Here is a 20,962-nt window from a genome sequence, read left to right as displayed (position 1 = left end):
AGAATCGTATTGAGAACTGTATTAGAAAGTGACCCAAACTGGATGCAAAGTAATCAAATCACATTTTCGTGCCAGATATAGTAAAGAAATAGTTAAATATAAGGAGGCAAATATAAAACATTAAAACAGCATCATTTTGTATGCCAATGTTATCTTTTATTGCACAACAAGTCATCAAGGAACGCTTCAACAACATTGTCACTGATGTATCAGATTACTGAAAAAGGGTAATATTCATTAGCAGGAGACTTTGCGTGTTGCAGTCATAGACATCAGCTGGCAGAGCTTTTTTAGTATCACTAACAACATGTCCTTCGCTGAATAACACAAGCAACTCACATCAACACGTCAAATTCTACCTCTCTGGGCCCCTCAATGACTCCTTTGGGTTTTCTATTCGGAGCCTACACAGAAAAATAAATATTACTGTAGTCTTGACCATTAAAATATGCAAACTGGTGTCTTTTAAATCTCAGTATGCACACTTACACCCCCAAGATGATGGTTAAAACCACATCATCTGGAAAAAAATATTGTTCCACGGGTCATAAACTACAAGAAGATTATCATGTTGGGCTTCTGTGGGAGCTTTCATGAGCTGCGATTTTGTTTTCCCCCTCCAGCCCTGTTAAAAACCAAGTGAAACAGGCTGGAACTATAGGTAGCTATGAGAACAAAGCTGTCGTGGCTCTCTGAATGACGCAAGCAGGACGATTTGAGTTGGAACCATCATGGCCTAATACTAAGAGGGCTGATGGGTCTGATGCAGGAGTGATTCGGGCACACAGGGTGACGGAGCGGTTGCCAGAGACTCATCATGCTGCCATCCGGACCAAAACCACTCTAGCCCGGTGCACCTCGAGTGACCTTCAAACGGGACGGCTGACTAACATCCACACAATGGAGTGAGTGCGAGTGCATTCACACACACACACACACAGAGCAAACAGTGATTAAGGCTCAGCACTATTGCAGTGAAACACATTTTTAAAAATATAGCAGAGTACAGCAGCAATGTCAGACACAACAACACAAGTTTACCATAAAAACATACCATGCAATAAGTGATACTAATAGCACTAATGCCATATTCTCTGAAGGGACAATTTATAATTAATTAAAATACTATCCTAATTTTAATACGAAATATTACCAATTTGATGCATCCTTGATTTAATTATAATTGTATAATATAAAACACTGAATACTAAATGAGATAAATAAATTACTATAATTGTATGCAATCCAAATTGCAGTATGGCAAAAGGCTGTTCTATAAATATTTATAAAAAAAAAAAAATACCTTTTTACAAATATAAAATGATATTTCATTAAAATTACAATAATTTAAAAAATAACTGGCAAAAATAATTATTAAAAAAATTATATTATTATTGTCGTTATTTTACAATAATTTATTGTATTCACTAGGATCAAAATAATAACTGTGAATAAAGATGATTGAGAATCATCTATTTGTACCAATTACATACCATGGTGTGTTAAATCAAAGTGACACAGTGATATTTGATATCTGACCTGGCATTACTGTAAGTGAGACTAACTAACAAACAAACAAAATGAATAACAGGCAGAGGACACAGGGGCATTAGCCACATCAGAGCTTTCGTTGGGTTTGGGTCAGCAGAAATAGACAAATCCGGATCCACTTATTCCACAGCAGCTTAATCTGACGTTTCATTGAACCGTGTTTTATTGGATGGCTTGTGGGAGAGTATGGGAAACGACAGCGGAATGAAAGAGATACACGTGGTACTGAAGACAGCTTTGAGAGAAAACACTAGTCACGGTGCACTATCAAAGTCAGTTTGATCTTGTTAAAACACTTTCTGATGCTACACTAACACTTAGACAAAGCTGGAAGGCCCCACATGAATATTCAAACAAGAACAGTTACATATAAAATCACATCTCAGAACAGAGTTGCAGACGCATGTTAAAGAGAAAGACAAAACGAATAATGAATTTACAAGACTTTGCTGCTGTTCTCTCTGTATCTGACAGCGCTTCAGCAATTCATCCTTTCAAATGGTCCAAAGTGTTCAAAAACTGGGACAAACCATTACATTCTTCATGGTTCCATGAAAAACCTTTAAAATCCCTGTAATCTATTCATTAGACAAAAGGTTCTTAATCATCAGAAAATAACCTTTTTTGCTACCCCCCGGTCCCCCAAAACCTTTCAGTGAACAGTTCTTAAAATAACCTTTTTTGTTAGTTTGAAAGACAGTTTAAATATTTATTAAATTTATTTATTTATTAAATATCCATGCTAAAGGTCATTTTTGAAAGCATGGATGCCAAAAAGAACCTTAATTTTTAAGAGTGGAAAAAAAGGTTCTTTGGATTTTTTAAATGTTCTTTACACTAAGAAGAAGAAAAATTAAGATCTTTTAAGAATTCTTTGAGGAACCCAATATTTTTCTTTAAGCCATTGCTGCAAAAGCCCCCTTTGGAACCTATATTTTTAAGAATATTGTTGATGGTAATATATTAAAAGTTACAGCAAAAGATTTTAAAATAAAAAGCATTACCATTAAAATATGTGAAGATGCTCTGGAGGTTAAACTTGAGCTTCAGTCTTTGCATCCCAGAGTTCAGAGCTCTATAATAATCCAATCTCACTTTTCATTCCAGGTAAGGAACCAACTTTTCACCATGCCAGTCAATTCCCAATATCCTGCTGCACTCACTAACACATCACATTGTGGAAGTGCAATGCATCGCAGATGCCATTTCTTGTTGTCTTCAATAAAAACTGTTATACATGAGTATCCCAAGGTTTGCAGTATTTTTATATCCTGCCAATGCTGGAATTGTAACATCTTATTGCAGTTGCCATTTATATGTGCCATTTTTCCACATGATAACATCATTTGCTTTACAAAAAGTCTTGAAATCTCTAATAGCACAGTCTTTCCATCTATTATATGTGCTAGAAAGTCTCATCATCATTGAATCTGCTGTGATGTCTATGAACGGCAACAGCAAACCCCCCAGAAGCTCTTACCAGACCTGTGCTAAAGTCAAATCTGGTTTTTGGTAGATCCAAAACAACGGTCCCATTAAAGTCCCCACTCAGACATGCGGCTCAGGGTTCCAGACAAACAGAAATGTGCAAGTCGTGTTTCCCCACACGAGGAGGTTATGCTGGGTTTTTTGTTTCGCTAACACTAATTAGCAGCTACTGTACATATATTGCAAGATTAAATGATTAATTCACCCAAAAGTGAAAATGCTGTCTCCCTTATGCTGTTCCAAATCTGTATACTCTTTTTTATTTTTTTCTGTGGAGAATAAAATGAGAATTTCTGAAGAATCTTCATGCAGTTTATTCATACAGTGGACTTTCAGAGATGAATGCCTGTCAAGCTCCAAAAAGAACAGAAACTAGTTTATTTACTTGAAAATTACAACCTAGATTTCAATCTGTATGATTTTGTAAGATATTCAATATAGTGCATGAATCGTTTACTGCACCAGGGATATTATAGTGAACTTTTTTGCTTAAAAACAAGAACAAAATATCTTTGAGTGGGGTATGAATATTAATCTGGGTTTCCCTATGAATTGTACTTGAAGGTGAAACTTTTATGAAAGTCTACTTTTTTTTATTAACCCCAATGGTAGACATTTGTTCTTACTTTAAACAAACTCACCTAAGTTTGATATATTAAAAACAATCGCCTAAATATCTTAAGTATATTGCTTTTGGGTTTAAGAATATGTAGATATTTGGAAAACAAGCCAGAAATACTGATTAAGATTATTTTTCCATTGTAAGGTTGTTTTTATATATTTACTTACAGTCTTTTTTTGTAATCTGACAAACATGGTCACAATGAACTTTGTATGGAAAAGAGCTGCGTGAAGATGCTTGAAAGCAAATCATTTTTGGGTGAACGTTTCCTTTACAAAACAAAAGACATAAACTTCACATTTTGTCTTTCGTAAAGCCACATACGACTAAAAATAGACTATTTGGAAACTAGATATACTAGGCACTAGGTATTTACAGTACGTTGTGCATTGGGGCACATTGCCAAAACAGAAAAGAAACAGACAGACAGACAGAGGAGAAGAAAAAAAAACACTTCTCCTAACAGAAACATAGAGTACCCTGATTTACATCTGATGGCGGGAAATATGGAGGAAATGTTCAGTCAATCTGTCCGCCTGTCCTTCAAGCACTAGCAGGGAAGATTGCCAGGAAAAGCAGAATAAAACTGTCACATTTTCCACACAGATGACTTAACAGCAGACGAGGCCTGCGGTGAGAGCGTGAACGGGTACTATATGAGTCTACCTTGGAGCGACGTTAATATACTTATATTTGGCTGTGATCTCCTTTCGAACAATCAGACAGCAGCTTAATTAGGGCTAAAACCATTAAATATGCAAACGTGTTTATTAAGTTGTTCGTATACATTCACTGCCATACCCATCCTTATCGACAAACGCTTGAGTCGAATTAAAGCGTGGATTGTGTCCTTGGGCGAGAGAACATAAAGCCCTAGCAGAACTGAGAGGTTTATTCGCAGGAAACAGAACGTGCCTTTACTGAGAAACCAAAGAAGACAGATTATATTGCAATCCTGTGATAAAGTTTCATCGAGCCAATCAGTCATTTCCTAGCTTCCTTTCTCAACTTTCCTAGGTTCAGTCTGCTGTCTTTACTGATGCTTTTTTAGGTTTGATTGAAATTATGCCTTTAGACCACATCTACACTGGATGCGAGCATCGCACCCGCTAAATTTTAAAACATGCTATAAATTTTGCAACATGCAATCAGTTAACAAATACCTTGTTTCTATTTTTGCATGGCTTTTTCAGACAATTTGTTTGAGTTTGAAATACAATTATCTTTTTATTAATTTAATTTCTTGCATTTCTGGTGGTCAAACAGCATGGCGCTGCAACACCAAGGTCATGGGTTTGATTCCCAGAATGCATGATCTGATTAAATGCATATCTTAAATGCAATGTTTTATGCCTAAAATGCATAAAAGTAATGTAAACCTATGTATTTAACAGTATTAAGCTTACTGTGTAATATTTTATACGCTGTTAAACCTGTTGCACACAGTCTACCACATGCCTTTTATCATCTCATCTATAGTTTTTAGCTTCTTTTTTATAATTCTTTAAAATTCTGTTTAGAAAAATCATGTTAAATTATGAGTATCAAATATGATAATTTGAGGAAAGTATATTTGTTCAACGTTCAGTCATCATTGTATTGCATTGCATTGCATTGCATTGCATTATATGTTTTGATCATCGAACTATGCATTTAAATATTATCTTTATAAGACATATTATTGAGAGATAAGTACTGTTATAAAGATCTCAGTGATTTACATTACAATCTATTTTCATCATTTTCAGAGTTGAATTAGCTCCATATTGTCACTGTATCATACTCTATGAGCCACATAAGCCCTATGTATCAAATGTGATTTAATATTTTTTTTAAATTTTATATTCTGTATAAAGGTTCAATAAACTGCATGGTTTTCACCAAAATTTCGGACTATTATTTAATGAAAGGCTTTACAGGGTTAAATGTTTGACCATTACTTCAAAGTCCATCTGTGATGTTCCATTAAGTTAATTTTATACCAGTTATGTTTTTTTTTTTTAATACGCTTCCAGTGTAGATGTGGTGTTGTACTGCCTTTACAATGCAAAGCCTAATGCACAGATCTAATATGTTTACATTCACCTGTGAATATACCTAAATATACCCTCATGCCATTCAAGATATAGATGAGTTTGCTTCTTCATTGAAACAGATTTAGAAAAATGTAGCATTACATCACTTACTCAAAAGTGGATCCTCTGACAAATCTGTCATTACGGCATTTTAACTTTAAAATAATTTCTTCTGGCCAAAACATAATGACGCCTCCTCCAGTGGAATAAGTCCATCTCCTGTTGTTTCTCGCATCAAAATCCACCCACATATTAGTTTAGAAATGTTTTGGACCGTTTGGGCTTGTAAACTGTGCTTGATCTGCACGTGCAGATTTCTCTGCTAATTCAGACAAGACACCTTTTTAATTAAATGAAACCATATTATAGATTATGGAATCAAAAGCAACAGTTTGAAGTAAAAAATGCTGGATTAATGATGGGTTTGTTTATTACAAACACATGTTTTTATCAAGTGTTGGACTCATTCTGACGGCACCCATTCACTGCAGAGGATCCATTGGTGAGCAAGTGATGGAAAGCTACATTTCTGTTCTGATGAAGAAACATGAGAAAAACGGGTTTCTACAGGTGAGAAAATCTTCAGCAAATTTAAATTTTTTGGGTGAACTATTCCTTTAAGACGCAACAGGAAGTGGTGCAATTCCAATGCATTCACTAATCTTAGCGAAGCATAAAGGGATGATTTTAGACCACTGGACACAAGTGCTTAGATGTTGACCAGATTACCGTACATATCAGATACATTTCAGATTCAGAGCCACATTTGAAAGTGACCCTGATCAGATGGAAAACAAATGTGATTGCTTGTGTTTGTACCCTTGCACAAACATGCATGCAACATGATCTGATCTGTGCATATCAGCAGTGTAAATACAGGCTTACTGTATATTGTAAAATCAATAGTAATCCATACACTGTTGTTTCAGGGAAATCTTGTCAATGTTTGTTTGTTTTTGTTTTAATTGATTAAGCTGCCTGTTTCAATCGCACAACTCCCACAATCACAAAATCATTCAACGCACCCGGAGAATGTGATGAGACCTGTCCTATAGAGGGCGCTAATGGGACACAATGTGCTTTGTCTAAATATAATCGACAGATGGATCACCGTTAGAGTAACAATACTTAGAAAAATAAAAGCATTCTAGATGTATCTGATTAAAATACTTAGGACGTGATCGCTACAAATAATCAGCAAATACACATGGTTTCCATTTTGCATGAATTATTACTGATCTATTTACATGGCAGTTGTTAATATTCAGGTAACATCAATAATGCCACTTGGCATACATTCAAAACCCATTATGCACCAATCTCGTTTTTGTTTTTCTAAAATCATTTTTCCTATGTTACTGCCTGGTTTTGCACATAAAATAATTAACAGCATCATATTTACATTTTTCAAAGTTCAAGTGAGAAAAATCTGCAGCAGTTGACAATTAAACAAACAACTACATTCTTGTAAAGAGACAAGTTCGTAAATCAACCCAATAGTTTACATCTGTTCACAAGCAATCAACAAATCAGCGATTCAGCCAACGCTCACAGGCCTGCAAACTGAGCCCACGCACAAACTTTGTATTACGTTTACAGGCCGTTAATATGCAGCATGTTTAGATACTCAGTAATTTGTGCAAATCAGGATCTATTTTTAACACAACGGGCAATGTTATAAAAATTTCACTATTTAACTGTAAAATATAGAATAAATAAATAGATATATATAGAACATATTATATTTTTACAATAATATTACATTATATAGCTAATATTGTCTTTTTTATTTTTATATCATATACATTTTTAATCAAATATTACAATTTTTTTAAGGTCTACACTGAAATAACCTACCTCTCTGATCTTTGACCTTTTCAAAATTCATGAATTTTTCTATTTATTGTGACTGTAGTACTTCCCAACAATAAAATAAAAATCAATACAGAGAACCATAACACATTACAAAACCTGTTTCCATCAATGAAACGCGCAACTGCCGTAGACCCCCAAACATAAAGTGACAAAGAATACATGTAACTTTAGAAAACGAGGACAAATTCCTTAAGACATTGCAAAAGCTGCACAACCTTATCCAGATGAGCTTTCGAATATTCTCTGAATAACACTGATTAAATTGCTTATGCTGCGATATGAAGCTTTCATATAAAAGGCAGGTCAAGAATATTGCAGAATTATATTGCATGTGCAGATCAGCATGGATCACAAAAAAACAGCATGATTGTTTTGGTTTGACTGCTAATTTAAATGACCCATTGCATTCAAGTCTCGACTTTCAGTGCAATCCCTATGCAGTGAAGTATTGCCTTTATCAACATGTACAAATGCAAGCATTACACTCCCGTTTGATCAAACAGTTTTATAAATTAAACGAATAATAAGCATATGTGCACAAATACACACACACGCACACACAGACCATGTATATGGCTTCTAAACTTGGAATCAAGGCAGTTAAATAGAGGACGTTTTCGTTTGACTTGTTTTTCTCAGTTGACACAGACACAACCGAAACTTGTGTTCAAGCTCAACTTTGGTTTTCGAGTAAATACAATGTGTGTGTTTTCTATTAGAACATATTTTTTTTCCCTTATTTACCTTTTTATTTACATTAAGATATAAGATCGACCAGCGGTCCATAATACTTTTTAGTTGTTGTTTTTTTTCTCTATATTTTACAACAAAGTGAAAGACAAGTAATTAGAGTGCTACAAGTAGAGCTTATACAGAAAGAATGGAGACGTCCCAAAACACTTCGGCGAACCGTCAAATCTCTTCATTGTCATCTCTTGCAAGTCCCTGATTTTTTTTAGTCGCTCGATTGCATTGTATGAACTCTACGGAAAACACCACAGTAACACACGACAGGATTTCTCCCTTTCACTCGAGACGGCAAAGACAAATATATTAAGAGGCATCCGAAGCTGTACAGGGGCGGCACTAGCTACACTAGCGAGGCATCTGTCCTCGTGAATCTATTCGCAGCGGAGACGTTAAATCTAGTAGCAGTAAAGGTGAGGTCACATTAGTGATGTTTCAGCGAAATTCGTCAACAGCGTAGTGATGTATAAAGCACAGAACTCTTAAAACATGCAGCTTCACTGGTCAACGCAGTGATTTTTAAAAACCAACTGTGTGCGAAACTCCAGATCGTACGGATTCCTATAGGAACGATTTCGCCTGTAAAATTTCGGTAAATGTGACCACACCTTAAGTCTGTCTGAACGCCCTCCCTTTGGTTCCTATGAAAAGCCACCCTACGAGTGTGGGACTCGAGCAAAAAGAACAAACTGTGACTCACAAAAAGTTTCACAAATATTCTCAGAGTTCTCGTCAGAGGTTGGATGATAACCGGGATCTAGCTGTGAAGTCCGACTCAGGAAGGCTGACTATGGAATCTTTCTTGCGTATAACTGAGTCCGGTCCCGCTACTGCGGGTGGAGTGCCTGTAGGGGGCGGTGTAGACGGATAACTCCCAACCGCGGTGGTGGACGCCTGGTGAGGCAGCGCCATTCTCTGAGGAACTGCGCTCCGGACTCCAGAAGGCCCTGGGATGGCAGGATGGGGTGCTTGAGGTGGGCCGATCGAAGTCAAGGAGACGTGGGTCGAAGGTGGTGGGCTGGGAGCAACAGGTGGAGTGCCCTCTTGTGGCAGGGAGGGTTGGGAAGCCGACAGGGCTCTGGCGTCTTGGGTCAGGCTCCCTATTTGTTGCAGGGGTTGGGTACCTTTGGGCCCTGTGTGACTGGGGATGTGCTGTTGGATGAGTGACAGCTGAGATCCAGAGCGTGCGCCCATCGGGCCGCTCCCGTACTGGAAAGTTCGTCCACCCGCCACCGCTAGTGGGCTTTGAACCGGCGGACTGGCCATAGCGACGCCGGCGAGCACGCCAAGCCCCAGCTGAGACTGCTGAGGAGAAACCGTCACTGGACTAGCAATGTTTTGCAATACCTGGAACCGTCGGACCATTCGCGGCGACTGCATGGTGCTGGGACCCACCATCGGACCGAACTGGGGACAGAAGCTCATGGCCACCGCCTGCTGTAGAGAAGCGATGGCAGAGCTGCTGGCCTGCGACTGGCCGGGCGGAGCAAAGAACCCGCCGGGGATGGAGGGCGTCATGGACATGGCGCGCGGGCGCTGATGGTCGATCAGCTTCACCATCTCGCGATCGTACTTCACAATCTCTTGGATCATCTCATTCTCGTGGTTGTTTAAGATGCCGGAGTTTAAGTCGTGCTGCACTTTGTTCATTAGGATGGAATTCTTTTTTCCTGCAATGAGAGATACATTGTCATTTTCTATGGGTACAATACACTTTTGCATCCCATTTACATAGCATGAAAAGTACAGAATTTTCCCAAATTGTAAAAAAAAACAAAAACCACAATTGTTTCCTTTTTACAACATGGCAGTAAGACAGTAAATAATTATATTTACCCTCCCATTTTTACTAAATGGTTGTGTTGACCACATTTGTCAGCCTTAATGTACTTCTATAAAATGCTAACAGACAAATTTATTGTAAGAGATATTATTTAAAAAAAAAAATACAATAATTACTTTATAATTTTGTTTTAATTTATAATGAAATAATTGATGCAATCCTTTAATTTTATTTCATGTTGATGCTAAAAATGAACAAAATCAGAGTTTCATGCCTATTATGTAAATTACACATAATTATGTAATATGTGGAATTTGCATTAATATTAATATGAATAATATTTTGTTCAGGTAAAAAATATGTTCAGAAAACATACTCAATCACAATTTAATCAGTCAGATTTCAAATCGCCTGCTGTTAGCAATTTTCCTGTTGTTATGCAGAATCCACAGGATCTTTATTAAAAACTATGATAGATTTGAGCAATAAAAGACAACCTATTACTTATTTATCCTATTTATTTCTTAATTTATCTACTGGCTACCCTGTTAAAAGACTGTACCTACTGTGTTCTTCTGTAACATGTGAGATCGATTCCACATTCCTGCTTTTAAACCCACAGGAACATTCACATTAGAAGATAATAGGACAAGTGCATTACTGTTAACAGGTCTTCTGTTGTTTTTTTCAAACTCAACAAGTCAATATTATGTTGACACAGAAGGCATCCGTAAAGCTCAAACTGTATTTAAAGGGTTAGTTCACCCAAATATTAAAATTATGTCATTAATAACTCACCCTCATGTCGTTCCAAACCCGTGAGACCTCCGTTCATCTTCGGAATACAGTTTAAGATATTTTAGATTTAGTCTGAGAGCTCTCAGTCACTCCATTGAAGCTGTGTGTACGGTATACTGTCCATGTCCAGAAAGGTAAGAAAAACATTCATTCATTCTTCAGTTCTCTCTTCACAGCAGTTCAGTCAGTGTACTGTAAATGAATTACTCCGGGATATTGGTTTGTTTGAACTCAGACGGAGTGTCAGCCACATTAAACAAGTTAACAGCTTAAGTCATTTGTGGATTAATGCATATTGGAGACGTGAACCGTTTAAAACGATTCAGTTCGGTTTGGTGAACTGGATCAAGAAGATCCGGTTACATCGAATGATTCGTTCGCGAACCGGATATCATTACACTTCAGTGTTTTGAACTCGCTCACAACAGACACAGAAGAGAAGACAATGCTGAATAAAGTCATAGTTTTTGTTATTTTTGGACCAAAATGTATTTTCGATGCTTCAAAATATTCTAACTGACCCTCTGATGTCACATGGACTACTTTGATGATGTTTTTCTTACCTTTCTGGACATGGACAGTAGACCGTACACACAGCTTCAATGGAGGGACTGAGAGCTCTCAGACTAAATCTAAAATATCTTAAACTGTGTTCCGAAGATGAACAGAGGTCTTACTGGTTTGGAACGACATGAGGGTGAGTTACTAATGACATAATTTTAAATTTTTGGGTGAACTAACCCTTTAACCCTGAATAACCCTTTAAGGCATAAAAAATTTCACATTACTGTTCTTTGAGAAAGTTTTGCTTACCCAAGCGGTCCAGTCGGTCAATGGCTACTGTCTCAAAAGCCCTCCTCATCATGGGATACTCCTCCAAAACCTCATTAAAATTATCCACGGAGAGCGAATACAGGCGACAGTAGGTCTCCGCTCGCACACTCGCCGTACGACGGCCCCGCGTCAGCAGACAGATCTCTGAAGGAGAGAAATAACACACACACATTTAAGATTCAAGAGCACCGGAATGATTAAATAACATCTTGATATTGCCGTTCTCTTGGGGAAAGGAACTTTGTGACCTTTTCTAGACGCCGAGTGTTTTTAAATTGTTCGAAAACTGAAACCCTGAAGAGTCCTCCATTGAGCAGGGTGTGAATTAAAATATCTGCCTTGCGGAAAGTAATTAAACTTTATCAGACTTCATTCAAAAGTATGTGATTTGAACGCTTATTACAAATTGGTGAATGTATTCCTGCTTTATTGAGCTCTCGTGTCTTAAAAATGAAGGGTGTAATTATTTCAGTGTTAAAATACTTTCCTGTATCCTGTTTTAAATTGATATTCTGCTATGACTCACTTCCCTTCTTGTCACTTTCTTCTGTGGAACACGAAAAGATATTTTCAAGAACATTCGGGGTCCAAACGCATTGACCCCCTGCAACATTTTATTTTGTGTTGCACAGAAAAATAAAAAAGTTTTCTCACCAAGGCTATATGGAAGCCTACTTATGCCACTGAAAAAAAAAATGGTATTGCAACTTTTTATCTCACAATTCTGACTTTTTTCTTAAAATTGCAAGACATAAACTCATAATTACAAGAAATAAAGTAAGAAATGTGGGATATAAAATCACAATTCTGTCTTGTTTCTTGCAAATATGATGTTTTCCTCTTAATTCTGACTTTCTTCGTAGAATTATAGGATTATAAAGAGATTTGCATAATATAAAATAACAGTTGCAAAAAAATAATAAAGTCAGAATTGCGAGATATAAACTTGCAACTGTGAGGAAAAAGTCCGAATTGTCAGATAAAAAGTTGCAATTACTTTTTTGTAAAAGTAATTTTTCCATACCAGGTCTGCCATTATTTGGAGGGGAGGGGGCAATAAAACTGTAATATTGTGAAATATTATTACATTTTACAGTAACTGTTTTGTATTTTGTTATTCTATTAGAATATTTTTTAATTTATAAAAAAAAAAAAAATTAAATCTGGAGTAATGATGCTGAAAAAATCAGCTTTGAATCACAAAAATATATTTTAAAATACATTTCAATAGAAAGCATTTATTTTGAATTTGAATAATAATATTTTGCAATATTACTGTATTTTTATCAGACAAATGCAGCCTTGGTGTGCAAAGACTTCTTTCAAAAACATTAAAAAAAATGTATTATTCCTTTTTACTGGTAATACTGGCTGCATACGTCATATGTGCATATATATATATATATGACCTTGTTTCATGGTGAATGTGCAAGGTTACTTTGTGTCTATATTTAGAAGATCACACACTGGTTCCTTGAGATTAAATTTAACCCATATGATATTGAAACACAACCATGAAACATCTAGCTCCTCAGCATGGGAGAGAAATAACCCATACAGCCTCTGAAGATAATATACGTCATTCATTGTACATGTTGTGTGTCATTCTGTGTATTAAGTCCTGACCCATCCATCAGGGTCCTCTGTGTGTTCAGCTCCTTTCCCTGTCTGCACTCCAAATCAGTCCGAAAAATTCAACTTAGTTATCCAGCGGCGTTCATCCAGAGTCAGGTCATCCATCAAACCGAAGGCAGTAAATTAAATCCACAATCACAAGTACGAACATAAAGATGGACACACACACACACAAAAACAAACATGTGTGGACAAACACATGAGCACAAAACATCACTTGTATCTAATTTGTTCTTTCTCCTGATTATACACCTTTAAAATCCATTAACACATACTAAACATAAATGCTACTGCACTGAAGAAAAGTCTCTCAAAAAATGGAGAGCAAATCAGGGCTATTTTAATCGACTAAAACTAAAACCATGTTACTTAAAATAAACCGTAAATGTTATATAATAAAAAATTCAATGGAATTCATTCTATTTCAGCTTGTTCCATTTTTTCAGATTTTGTTTTAGATTAACAGTAGTTTTACTAAAATAATTTAAACTAAATACACTAAAAATCAACAAATTCAACCAATTAATCAAAAACGGCAAAATCACACAAATAAAATTAATTTGAGGGAAAATTAAAGTGAAAATAGAAAAAATATATATACTAAAAAAAAAATATTTTTCAATAGATTTCTGTTGTTCAATAGATTTAATGTAAACATGTATGTGATGTTTTCTATTATCTATCTTCTTAATATTATAGTATATACATTTTACAAATGATTTTGCAATATGGTCATGAGAATTTGGAGGGAAATGTGCTTACTTGTCCTGAAAATAATGCAAAAATACAAAAATCATGTTTTTGTTTTATTCAAAATATATTTATTTCTATTAAATTTATAGGTGCATTTGATTTTTTTTAGATCTATAATTTGCATAAAGGGTCAATAACATTAAATCTGTCTTTTTCCATTAAACTGAAAATAATGTCAACATTTGATAAAAAATATAATTGTCCTTTCATTTGACTGAGGTGAAATTTTACATCCATTTGATATCCCTTACTGCATGGTAACAATGGGTGTCTGTTTTTATTTTGCCAATTGAATTAAAAAAGAAACACCGCGACTGAGAACTTCATTAAGTCTTAGCTATGAAAACAGCAGCACATTTTTCCCGTGGTAATACTGAGACTGATCCTTCTACACACACGATCAGGCGGCTCCTCTCTTTTCTCCCTTGATCTCAGGCTACACAAGACATCAGTTTGTCTTTGACCTTTCCAAGGTCACGAGCCGAGAGCCTCTTCCAGGGCCTCCTGCCCTCTGCAGCTGAGATCGGCTGACTCATGTGGGTTTAAGACTGCAGAGGGATCGTGTTCCTCTCCTCAGCATCACACTCTCTCTCTGGATCTCTCCATCAGCTCACAATCATCACAGCTCACTTTCCAGAGGATTCAGAGACTATTGTGACTTAAGAAGCAAATACTGTTTCCTAACACACAGAAACGTGACACGTTTCAGCAAAACTGAGTCAGTCCTGGGCTGGACTGGTAATCTGGCATACCGGGCCATGTCGATATAATATAATTTTTTTTTTTTTTTTGCCAACGACCGGCCCATAAAGCAGGGACAGCGGCCCATTGGTTCATTTTCCATACTGACACTGGGCTGGACCAATCACCTCTTAACAGGCTCCACCCCCTCCCCCTCTTTTTCTTGTGTCAGATGCAGTCAGTGGCTCAGAGACAGAAACAAAAGCGCAAGGGCAAGGGGGGTGTGGAAAAGTTGCGGGCCAAAAAAATAACCGACATGTTTAGTGCTGTAGCTTCCGTTTCCAAGCCTACAGTACTTGACGACATTTTGCAAAAACAGGTGAAAATAGCACATGGAGGAGAGGTGACTAGCCATGGCAATGCCGGCGGCACCCAGGTAGAGGAGCAGGTGTCTGATTGTGAAGTCAAGGAGGGACAAAGTGAGCAGGAGAGTGTAATAGAAACGGTAAGCATGGTAGTTACATGATTAACAGGGAGGGAGTGTAAATCAGGGCTGGTGCAGGAGGATAGTGTGATGATTTAACGTTACCTAAATTAATATATATTATAATAAGACAACAAATAAGACAAGACAAATCGTTGTCGCTATTATAAAGTCTGTCAGATTGTCACCTACTGCACTAGCCACTCAGTCAGCTAAAGTCAAATAACACAGCATAAGATATTTTTCATTGTTTTTGTAGCTAGGTTAGCAGAGTTAACTTATACAATTGCAACTTCGGCTGACTATTCTAATGTTAACCCTTTAAAACCCATAACGGCCGTACAGCCCTTCTCTAGAAAAACTTAAAATGATGCCATTTGATTATTTTAATTATTACTTTAAATTACATTAAATGGCTGCATCAAAGCGCTCACGACGAGTTACACGTTGGAAGAGATGTAGCTAACGCATGATATTTGGGGATTAAAACCCGCCTTGCATTTTTAAAGCTGTATATTTTTGTTTAGCTGTATATTCGACGAAGTAGATATTTTCTCATGTTTCTAATGAATTTCCAATATCATTAATATACAATATTAACGGTGAGTGAATAATATGAACATCATATATATATTATTAGGACGTTTTGTGTGAGTAATTTGGTGGTATAGTTTGTTTTTCTTATCAACTATCTCAACAATGAGAGGTAAATGTTGTTTGGTGTCATATTAAAGAGGGGTTTGTGCTCTTTAAAACAAAGTAGCCTATACTTGCAATTGTGAACTAGTTTTTCTGCTGTCTGGTTCATTGAAAAAAAAAAACAAATTCTTTTTAGAATTAGCAACATTCTACATCCACATTCTATTGGGTTCTAAAGGATTAACTAGCTTTTACAACATGGAGCACATTGTTCATCTAGAAATCATACTCTTCAAGAATACAGGACTATATAACCAAAATGGATCCTTATTGAGTGTATTTTTAATAACTCCAAACAATTGTAATCATCTGTCTCTCTGTCCTGTCCTATTAAGTTTTAGTAAGTTTTATTCATTTGTGTAAAGTTGCGCAATTTTTATTAAATAGCATTAGTTTAATTTGTATTTATTTATTTATTGCATTGTCTATATAGCTTATTTTTTAGTGTTTTTTAAATATTTTATTTCAGTTGAGATTTATTTTAACTATATATATATATATATATATATATATATACATACATATATATATACATACAGTATATATATATGTGTGTGTGTGTGTCTGTGTGTGTGTGTGTGTGTGTGTGTGTATGTGTGTGTGTGTGTGTGTGTGTGTGTGTGTGTGTGTGTGTGTGTGTGTGTGTGTGTGTGTGTGTGTGTTTGTGTGTGTGTGTGTATTTTATGCATTTTCAGTTTTAGTTTTAGTACATCATATTAAATTTGATAAATATGAGAAATGTTGCCTTGGCAAATTGCTGAAATTAAATAAAAATAAATAATTAAAAAGATTTAATTTAAATATTTTATCCCAGTTAAAGTTTTTTTATTTCAAGTAGTAAAAAAATATTATTATTATTATTAATTATAATTTTTATGTTAGGTTTTAGTTTTGATCAACAATAATAACCCTGGAGGTCATACAATTTTAGTGTCATTGACAGACTTATATCTGATGCAAAATCTGCATAGGAAAATTTCCACCCTCACACAAAAGTAAGACATTTTTACACCTTAAGAACAACTATTACAATAACTAACCACAATTTCTTATAAGAGAATAGCAAGTTCACACCATAGCTACACAACAACGGCACGGAAGAAAGACATGTCGAATCACTTTCAGAGCTATTTTTTTCCAGCTCATAAATGATAAAAACATCAACGGCCAATCAAAATCATCTGACTGTATCTAAATAACTGCAATGCACACTTAGGATAACAAAGCGTTGTGCAGTGAGTGTTGTGAATATAGTAAAAGTTCTCATTCTCAGTGTGAACTTAATCTTGAGATGACACTGATTCCCTGATGACACTGGAAAGCATATCATTTTAATATTAAATTCCCGTCTCTCATGCAAATTTGATGTTCAGAAACTAGCAAGTAAACCACTTCCTGAAGACTTAAAACTTTTATCTGTTTACTTGAACAGATTTGGGACGGGAATATCTTTCAGTCAGGGAAATGTTTGGGGGAAAAAATTCTGTTCAGTTTGGTGCAGTTTGGTTGCCTTTAAATATAGAGAAAATACAAGTAGCCTGTTAAATGGTTAGAGAATAACAAGTGATTAAATTTAGACTTTTAAATCTAAGGTCTGACTGTATCAGATGCAGGAGTAAAAGTAAAAAATGTTTTTGAATGCCGTTAAAGTTCAATTCATTTACCGTCGATATAATTAAGATACGTGTAAAGTGCTAAAATAGAAGCTTAAATGATTTCAAATGTTATGGGGTTCAATAAGGATTTGAGCAGTTTAATTAAGTAAAGTGATGGTTTAATTCCCATCTAATTTACGAGGTTAATTTGAGTGGCATCGTACCTCCGAAGTAGGAGCCGTCGGAGAGCTTCAAGCCCACCGTTCCTTTGGTGATCACGTTCACCACGCCGTGCTGGATGAAGTACATCTTCTTGCCGATGGTGCCCTCACGGACGATGTAGTCGCCTGGTTGGAAGACCTCGAAACGGAGCTTCGTCAGCATGGCTGTCACAAAGTTGGGTTCGGCGTTGGCGAACAGGGGCATGGAGGCCACCAGCTTACGACAGTTGAAGTTCACGATTTCCTGACGGCGAAGGAAATGAGGGAAAGAAGTCCAGAGGGTAAGATGCATATCTTATACACAAACATAAGGGTGAATCACATGAAAACTGTCAAGTAATGTTTGGGTAATAAATAATGTATTATTTAATTTAATATTATTTTGTATAGGATCCACACTAACAAAAACAGTCTTCTTTTTTCGTTTGATCTTACATTCATTGTTGATGGGAAAAGACAAACATTTCGGCTCTAAGCCTTTCCTCTGTGTTAGTTTTATATTATTTTAAAATATATATTATTATTATTATTAATAATAATAATAATTTGCTAATAAAAATCTTGAAATGTAATAATAAGTGAATAAATATTTAATCATCATCATCATTTTCATAGAGAAAATGAAACTTATTATTAAACTATATTATAGCCTGGCATTTATTGCACTGCATTTAATTTATGCTTTTATAAAAAATAAAATTTACCTGAAATATATTATTATTATTATTATTATTATTATTATTATGAACATTAATTTGCATAGAGAAAATGAACTTATTATTATAGTATTTTATAGCCTAATATCTTTTGTAATTATTTTAAAATAATAATAATAATAATAAACAAAAAATATAAATACTTATTATAGTATAGTATACAGTATATACAATGATATTTAAATAAACATGTTTATTCGTAAAAAAAAAAATAATAATAATATTTAATTCATGCTTATAAAATATTTTTAAAAAAGTCCAGAAAAATTACTATTATTAATATATACAAATCTTGATGATAATAATAAAACTTTGCATGGGGAAAAAAATAACTTATTTTGTATTTTTTTTACTGAATTTCATTTATGCTTATATAAAAAAACAATTTATCTGAAAGACTTGTAATAATAATTATAAGAAACAATTTGAACTGGAAAAAAAAACTATATAGTTATTATAGTATATTATAGCCTAATATTTGTTGAAATGCATATATAATTGTTGTAACGTTATATATAATTTGATTATGAGGTGAAATATGACCTGGACATTTCTTGGTGTAATTCAGCTACAAAGCATCACATTAATGTTACATTCAGTGCAGAGAAAGCTGGAAGGCATTCACGGAAGGGATTTAGCTGTTTACTGTGACACGAATGAGTTTGGAAGCCATTCCCGCTTCAGCATCCTTTCATTGTTCTGGAAAGCTCTGCGACAACTGCATGGCCTTCTGGGAGATTTTTTCCACAGATGTTTACAGACATAGACAGACCTTTGCAAACACACACACTCCCACACACACACACACACACACACACCTCTCTGAGCGGATCGTTCAGCTCCTCTAGGATGCTTTCTTCATCAAACATCTTGCCCTGGTAACGGTGCTCATAGTAATCGTGGATTTTCTGTCGGAAATCTGCTGGAAGTTTGTGGAAGGACATGTACTGCTCCACTTGTTTGTACTGCAGAGACAAGAAATGTAAGACAGAGATGTAAAGAAAATGACGAAGTTTTTTCATCTCAAGCACTTTCGGTAGAAATGTACAGTATCATGTCAGTTCTTTAAACCAGGATTATTATCATTAACTAAAACTGAAACCATTTAAACATTTATGTTATTTTGAAATAAGGTTGAAATAAATTCAAATATACATTTCATTATTTTATTTTATTTTTATCTAATTGTCATTTAGTTTAAGTTGTATCACTACAGTTTCCAAAATAAAATAAAATAAATACAATTAAAACTGAAAGTATGAAAAATAAAAGCTAATTCAAATATTAATAAAATGCGCAATAGTATATAAATAATGGTAAAATAACACTGCTTTAGTGAGCCAATTGTGACACAGCCATTCCAAAGCAAGGCACGAGTTCCACAGGACCTAATTGAATAAATGTTCAAAAAAAACTGGCATCCTCTGGAGTACAAAACATTTACTGACACGAGCCATGCCAAGGTTATTCAACACACACTGTAACAGCTGGTCAGTATCCAAGAAAAACAAGGCCAGGGGAGAACAAAGACAAAGAAAATCACAGGACAAATAACAGTTCATCACTCTTGATGATTAACACTTCTTCAGTCATTTGTATTCTGCTGCATGTTTTGCCAAGTCCAGGTCATTGTAGTACAAAACACAGAGTACTCAAAAAATTTAATATGCCTAAATGTACACTCATAAAGCATATAAAATATACCAAACATAACAATATATATGCAATAAAATGAAAATATGCAAAAAAAATAAAAAAATCTAACTCAAGTATCTCAATGATACTAAAACAACACTGTTACAAAGATGTGTAAGTAAAGAGCTTAGGATAAAACATGAGAGATAAAAATAGGAAAATATCTGTAATCATGTCATATTATTCCATATTATTTAACTGCTTTCATTTAGAATTCATAAAATGTTATGAAAAAGCAAAACAGAGGGTGAGTTATCCATAACATGTCATTTCCACCTCATAAGGCATGTTAATTTTAGATTGGAAATCTTCAGTAAAGCACAGGGGGAAAAAATATCCCCCGAAAACACCTAGTAAGAGGGTGAAAAATTGTTTTCAGTAAGTTTACTTTCTAAAAGGGCCAAACAGGTTGCTGGAAAAAACATCCATGTCAGCGTAAAAAGTAACTTTCGTGTTTTCATCATCTCTTCTCAGAACACCTGAGAAGAGATGATGCTGACCCTCAGAGGACCCCAGATGATCCTAACCTTGAATCAACAACAGAACTAAATAATTATTGCTACATGTGTGACTGCATCATGTGATAACTATTAATTAATAATATTGATAGTTCATCGTCTAGCTGACTACGTCTTGTATTATTATTATTATTATTTTTTATTTTTTCTAAAATCCTGTCAAACGTGCACAAACTACTAGCTACTACTAAA

The 20,962-nt window shown here is 35.1% G+C and overlaps 1 protein-coding gene across 1 annotated transcript in view; it reads right to left on the bottom strand.

Moving 5' to 3' along the window:
* Positions 1–6,947: 6,947 nt before the first annotated feature.
* Positions 6,948–20,962, bottom strand: part of LOC132096007 (potassium/sodium hyperpolarization-activated cyclic nucleotide-gated channel 2-like) — a 48,335-nt gene continuing 34,320 nt past the window's right edge. Inside the window, exons 5-8 of the mRNA XM_059501116.1 lie at positions 19,376–19,522; positions 17,845–18,085; positions 11,753–11,917; positions 6,948–10,028 (exon numbers count right to left, since the gene is read on the bottom strand). Of these exons, the coding sequence (XP_059357099.1) occupies positions 9,091–10,028; positions 11,753–11,917; positions 17,845–18,085; positions 19,376–19,522 (1,491 nt within the window). The 3' untranslated portion in view covers positions 6,948–9,090. The remainder of the gene's footprint in view (positions 10,029–11,752; positions 11,918–17,844; positions 18,086–19,375; positions 19,523–20,962) is intronic.

This window comes from Carassius carassius, chromosome 20 (assembly GCF_963082965.1).
Source record: "Carassius carassius chromosome 20, fCarCar2.1, whole genome shotgun sequence".
Taxonomy (NCBI): domain Eukaryota; kingdom Metazoa; phylum Chordata; class Actinopteri; order Cypriniformes; family Cyprinidae; genus Carassius; species Carassius carassius.
This window is presented reverse-complemented; position numbering and strand designations above follow the sequence as displayed.